Source organism: Triticum aestivum, chromosome 6B, assembly GCF_018294505.1.
Source record: "Triticum aestivum cultivar Chinese Spring chromosome 6B, IWGSC CS RefSeq v2.1, whole genome shotgun sequence".
Classification (NCBI taxonomy): Eukaryota; Viridiplantae; Streptophyta; class Magnoliopsida; order Poales; family Poaceae; genus Triticum; species Triticum aestivum.
In genome coordinates this window covers 571,268,036-571,274,593 of record NC_057810.1, presented here as the reverse complement: position 1 = coordinate 571,274,593, position 6,558 = coordinate 571,268,036, and the positions used below count along the sequence as shown (strand labels likewise).

At 43.1% G+C, this 6,558-nt stretch overlaps 1 protein-coding gene across 4 annotated transcripts; it reads left to right on the top strand.

Moving 5' to 3' along the window:
* Positions 1 to 66: 66 nt before the first annotated feature.
* Positions 67 to 5,842, top strand: LOC123138076 (DNA-directed RNA polymerases IV and V subunit 4). 4 transcript variants are annotated; one of them, XM_044557987.1, is made up of 10 exons: positions 67 to 293; positions 3,147 to 3,224; positions 4,077 to 4,178; positions 4,310 to 4,411; positions 4,659 to 4,770; positions 4,887 to 4,964; positions 5,078 to 5,111; positions 5,197 to 5,265; positions 5,356 to 5,445; positions 5,548 to 5,842. In XM_044557987.1, the coding sequence occupies exons 1-9, from the start codon at positions 248 to 250 to the stop codon at positions 5,428 to 5,430; spliced, it is 696 nt and encodes a 231-aa protein (XP_044413922.1). In that variant the 5' UTR covers positions 67 to 247; the 3' UTR covers positions 5,431 to 5,445; positions 5,548 to 5,842. The 4 variants fall into 4 exon arrangements, with proteins under 4 accessions (XP_044413922.1, XP_044413921.1, XP_044413920.1 ...); XM_044557986.1 differs by having other exon boundaries at positions 4,304 to 4,411; XM_044557985.1 differs by lacking the exon at positions 67 to 293 and adding an exon at positions 2,269 to 2,948.
* The last annotated feature ends 716 nt before the right edge of the window (positions 5,843 to 6,558 follow it).

Here is a 6,558-nt window from a genome sequence, read left to right as displayed (position 1 = left end):
TTTTTTCTTGAGAAGTTGTATTTTGTATACAACATTGACTCATGGGCCCATAGTCCACCCGAGCCCCAGCCCAACTTTATAAACCCGTCAAGGCAGAGGCAGGCCGCACTCTCACTCCCCATCTCCTCGCCAGCGACAGCGAGCAGTGAGCAGCGGGGCGCGTGCGGCGTCGGTGCGGAGAGCGACGCGACCGACTCCGGCAGGCGGCTCCTGATCACCACCGCCTTCTCCTCCGCGGGCAGCCGCAATGGCGAACAGGGGAGGGAAAGGGTCCTACCCCCCGTCCAAGTCAGGTGATCCCCGTTCACTCCCCTTTCGTTTTATCCCCTGTTCCCCCTGTAATTTTTGTTTTTTGCGTCGATGTCGTCTCAACCCTCGACCAACGCGACATTCACCGGATAAAACCCGGTGGATGTCGGGATCTTCGGCGTCTATCGAGTAGGATCCGATGCGAATGGCCAAGGATTAGGGTTTACAGAACGCCGAGGGTTTTGTTGTCACGGTACTGGTGCCCTGGCGGGTGGGCATCGAAAGGATATGAATTTTGGCTATTGGAGAAGGTCTGGATCCAATTTGACCGGTGCGAGGGCTTATGATTTGGTTGTTTATTATGTGGTTTTGGTCGGATTTTGTTATGGGTGTGATATATCCACGACAAAACAGAGCTGTTTGTTCAGGGCCTCTTTCGACTGTAGGACTTTTGAGAAGGGTTCCAGTCCTTAAGTTTTTTTTTCCTGACAATGCCCTTTGGATCGTAGAATTGGATTGGATTATCTGTTATGTGCGCCTATAGAAATACATCTGGCTAATATCTGTTACCAAATTAATCTTAACAACTTTGCTACTGGTCGTGTCACACTCATATGTGGTGTGGGTGGGTTCTTATAATTTGGTGTCTCAAGGAAAGCTGGAAAAGTAGATAATTGAGTTGATCGTGACACAGCTTGCTCAAAATGACGATGCATTAAACGTTGCTGGGTATTGTGGAATCACTAGCAGCCTAATAGGTTTTGGGTCTGTTTGCCTGTGAATAAGGTAACACTAAATGGATCATTTGTGTTTATGCACAAGTGCATGGCTAAATTTAGCGATTCCTAAGGGTTTTAGTCTAACGAATGGTCCTTCCCTTCAACAAGAGAGCGAATACTCGTGGATATGTCTTGCATGCTTTCCTTGGAAGCGTTTTTGTTGATTTTGGTGCAGTTAAGCACATAAGCTTGGTCTGTATATCTAAATTCCATGCTTGAGCATCTTGGTGTGTTCTCTTTTTTTTTTCTGCTCTGCAGAGGAAGGTCGGCTGTTAATGTACAGCATGTTTGGTTGGTAACTAATTGCCTTAGCTTAGGTGCTCAAATTCTTAGCCTAGGTGCTCAAATTCTTAGCCTCACTTTGGATTGCCCGAGGGAATTTCGCCGCACTTTTTGTGTGTATGACACGTGGACTTATTTTGAACAAAAGAATCTTCCCTTAGGTGTGGCTAGAACCAAACAACCACCTAACTTGGTCAAACTTGCCTAACTTGATATGTGGCAAAGTGTGGCAACGTGTGGCTGGGAACCAAGCAGCCCCTTAGTTAATCCAACCTTCACTATTTTGGTGAAGGAAAATCCTTGGATCAAATGTAGAACTAAACTAGAAACTGAGGTATATGCCTATTCTGAAATATCACATGTGTGTTATGCTCGTGGTTCTGTGATAGTTAGCGTTTTTTCGTACCTGTGTTAGAACGGCTTACAACATGCCATAAATTCTCTCTCAAGAATATACTACTTTGGAGAACATGATGATTTATGCCTTGCTTATTTGAAGTAATAGGTTATCTATTTCGCAGCATCTTAGTACCACACACTACAACATTGTTGTCTTGTTGAAATGCGTGGAATGGAGTGATGTACATGTATCAAGTCTGCATTGTACTGGGTGTTTTTGGAATTAATTTAAAATAGCAACATTTAGCAGCACTATCACCAAAGAACTAGCCATGGGCATGGGTGCGTGGAAGTTAGCTATCCATGTGGCAGAACCATGATTTGGTTTCGAGATCTTATGGGTTTCAACTCTAGCCTACCGCAACTTGTTTGGAACTGAGAGGCTTAAGTCAAAATAAAGTGAAATTGCGGGGCACAATTAAAGTGAAATTGCGGGGCGCAAATAAAGTAAAATTGTGGGGCACAACAGCAACAAAACAACCACCGCCTATATATTGAGTTATTGACCTCCATTTCCGGTTCATCCCACCTCCAACTTTCTTCCTCTTCCCCTCTTCTCCAGATCTACTCCGCCGCCGCCTCCCATGGCGCCTCCAGCCAGAAACCTTAACCCTAATCCGAACACTAACAACCCCAATCCTCCCTTTGACATTGGTATTCTCTTCGGTTTGCCTCCTAACCCTGCGCCTACCGCTGCGCCCATGTTCCCTGCCGCTGCCGGCCTGCCGCCGCCGTTCGGCCCTTACTCCCACCCCTCGGCCACCTCTCCCTTTCACGGCGGCCCCTACCTCCACCACACGCAGGTTCTTCATCCCCCTATGCCGCGCCCAGCCATGTCCTTCTCCATGCCCCGCCCAACCATCTCCTTCCCCATTCCAGATCTAAATGCAAACCCTAGCGCCGCCTTGCTCGGCAGCTACCTTCACTACCGGCAGGATCTCCGATACCTCAACTCCTACAGGCGAGACCTGAACCTGAGTGTTAACCTCAGAGCCGCCTTGGGCCGCCTGCAGGATCGCCAATCTCCCATGGCCAGCTCAAGCAACTCCATCCACACACTGAACCCAAACACAAACCTGAACCTGAGCGCGAACCCCAGCGCCGCCTCGCACGGCCGCTACCTTCAGAACGCACAGGATATTCGACATTCCATGCCCCGCCCAGTAATATCCTCTGCCATGCCAAACCGGAGTGACAACCCCCGCACCGTCGCAGGTGGCAAACCTGAACAGAATAAAGGTATTTATGTCTGACAGGGAAGTTTTTTAATCTAAGGCTTTTATGGTATGTTTTTTTGTTGTTCACTTGTGTGTCCTGCTATATGATGATTGATGATTCTACAGCTTCATCAAAATGAATGCTGTGTTTTTTGAGAAGTTGAGCTTTCGAAGGCAAGTTTAGAGTTTGACAGATTTCTTACCTGTTTTATTCTTGCAGGAGCACCGAACGGAAGGCAGAACAATTCTAATGATGTTATTCACCTTTCTGATTCTGATTCTGATTCTGATTCTGATGGTAATAATATTGCCCAATCTTGTCATTAAACATTTTCCAGGCAACAGTTTATTTATTGGACTAAATCCTTTTTATTTTCAACTCACATTATCCTTCTTATGTTATGTTTTATGTCTGGCGACTTGGTCTGGGCATGCCAAGTCACATGTGTTCACTGCTGTTCTACTTAAATCTAGTTTTACTACACTTATCACAGCTCTGCTCCATGAGAATATCCTTTGGTATTTGCTTCTGTCATAAGAATATCACTTGTGTCTGCTAGCACGTTATGAGCTATCTGTCTGACATGATCAGCATACATTGTGTTTTATTTATGACTGTCAAGAAAATTCCATTTGTACGGTTGTACCCTGCTACCCTAGGGCTTAGGGCATCTTTAGCAAGAAGGTAGTAAACTTTTCTGTTTGAAAACATGAAATGATACTTTTTGTTCCAGTAAATAATCATTTGACTAGAAGAGTCCCAAAAAAATGTCAGAAGAGAATTATATACCATGTTTGTGGTTCCCCTTTGGTTTTATTTGCAGATGATTCGTTGACTATTTGCTCATAGTTGATGTTATTTACCATTACATTGAGTGTGAAAGGACACTCCATATCGCTTGTAGTTGAAGGCAAGACACTGTTGTTTTGTTTCACCAATTTATGGCTGTGCATAACAAATGGTAATCATTGAGCTGCTTACATTGTAACTGTTGCAGTATTTGATAGGGCAGGATATCTGATCACAGTACATAAATAAGCACTAAAATTTACCAGATAGTTGAAGGAAACTGAATAAGTCAATGTGAATACTATATTGATATATAGTTGAAAATATACAAGAACCTCATATATCACTTCCCGTATTTAGATTTTTTTGAAGAAGAGGCTCCCCCCACACACTCCAAGTCAAATGGGAAAGCTTCATCGGATAGCCTAAAAACTGGTGGAAAGACTTCATCCTTTTCTAATGGTATGGATGCATCATTTTGTACTTATGCTATACATTCATCCATTCAAGAGTTGCCGACAAAACTGAAAGTTCTAGTTACACAATAGATTGTCTTTCTGTGTCTTTCATGTATTATGTTCTCATAGGAGAAGGTAGCAAAGGAGGGAAGGCATTTAGTGTTGGGAAAGGCGGGAAGGGCTCCGCATCAAATGCAAAGCCTGCAATGTCTGATGCAGAACTAAAGCTTCAGCTTGGTCAGTTCCTTCCATTGAAGTATCCTTTATTTTTCTAGAAGCTTATTTCATAGTAACCTTAATAGTAGTTAAAGTTCGGTAGTTTATGGAATTTCAGTAGGCTCTTTACTTGAGAAGTTCCGTATAATGAGATTGTTAGTTTTACATCATTTGAAACGGGCACACATCTTATATTATGATTTTCAAACGTCCCTTCTGTCTAAACGTAAAATAGGCAAGCTGATTCCCGCATAACAATTGGTTGCAGATATGCCTCCAAATTCTATATTGTTATCGAACTGTGAAGCAGCAGAAATGTTGCAGAAAATTCAAGGACATATGGCTATCTTATCAGAGGATCCGAAGATAAAAATTCCCGAGTAAGGAATATCTCTTGTTTTAATTCTGTTATGTTCCGCTAATAATTGTTTGTGTGGTGTTCCTGTCTGTTAGCTTGTGTGACTCCATGTTTACTCTTTTCTTCTTGCACCGGCAGGTCATTTGACAAGGCCTTTCAATATGCAAAAGAAGGAAATCACTTCACCTCTGCGAAGTTGGTGAAAGAAATCCTGGAGTATCCTTTGTTTCGGTTAAGAACTAACATTAGAGATTGCATTGTGGTTACGCAGTTAAATTGTTTCGCCAAGCAACCACTTTGTAGTTTATTTCCTTGACTCGTAGCTGCAGACCTCTTAAAGACTATGGTGTTAATGCTGGCGAGGTTCGTAAGCCTTCTTTTCCTTTCACCTTCTTGTATCTCTTTTCCCTCATCTCAAACATAGAACGATTTGTTGTACCTGTAACAGATATGCATGATAGCGAACATTGGGCCTGAGACCATCGAAGAGGTCTATGCACTGATACCGTCTCTCAAGGTCAAGTGTCTTTTGCTGACATTTGGGATATATGCCATTTCATATTTTACCAGGAACTCAGTCCTGCAAAATCCAAATTTCTTTGCACAGGCTACTAGGTCGATCAATGAAGGCAAGATCGTGGAGGCTCTTGCTGCCCTCGCTAATATAAAAGCCTCCAAGTGAACCTCAGCTACACAGGTAATCCTGGGGCGAATCTTTGAACCACACCTCTTCCTGATCGTTCGCCTTTCTTTATGATCTAAATTTCTGAATGGGTCTTAATCTTAACCATATATGCAGCTGATCGGGCAATGAAGGATCTGTAACGGGGTCTCTGTGGTGTATGGTTGTTCACCGAAATCGAGCTCTTTCTTTCGAGGGCCGAAATCAAGTTGTGTGTATGTAAACGGTGCTGTGCACCTGTGTGCCAGCTCTAGGTCTGGCTGGTTGTACTTTGACTTTTGGAAACTAGCTTGTGTCTAGCTGCCGGTTTAGCTAGTTGTTGAGGTGATGTACTCTGAATTGCCAAGTTGTGCCCGATGGTCTGGCTCGCCTGAATGATGAATATTGTTGTTGCGGCCTGTGTGTTTCTGCATTTCTGCTTGCTGTTTACTTCTCTGTGAATCGTGTCTCTTCTGGGTGCAGCTTTTTTACTTCTAGTTTGGTTTTCTGTAGACGGCAGCTCTGGAGGGCAGAATGAATCTGTAGGTTCATCGTTTTTAGCTAGAACGATTAGCAATCCTACATAAAACCTATTTAATTTGAATTTGTAGTTTCAGCAGTTTTAGGGCTCCTTTGATTCAAAGGAATCTTCTAGGACTGAGGATTTAGATCCTTAGGAATGTTCCATACATTGTTATTCCTGTAGCTTTGTAAATCATTTGTTTATTCTATTCCTGTGTTTTGAGAATCCTATACATCAAAGCAACCCTTAGCTAAGCAGTTTGTTCTTAGGAATCCAACATAAAACCTATTTTGTTTACTACATTTGTTTTATTTTTTACCCTTCACTTGCTTCTTTTTTCCGGTGCCTTTAGATATATCTGCTGCTTGCAGAGACTGATAGGTGATCAAAGTTTGCTTGGGCGTGCACAGGGCCATTTGAACCGCTAAGCAAATTCCCCTTTGAAGACATCCCTGTTTTCCTAGTTTTGCATTGAGTTTGATTCCTTTCTCTAACCTGTTTGTTTTCAGTTTCAACTGGCTTTGAATAGCCCGTCGATTGCCACTGAAGTATGTCTAGACATGCTTCAGCCAATTGCATTGAAAATGGCTCGGATCTAGATTTTGCTTCACTAGCAAAGCTGATTT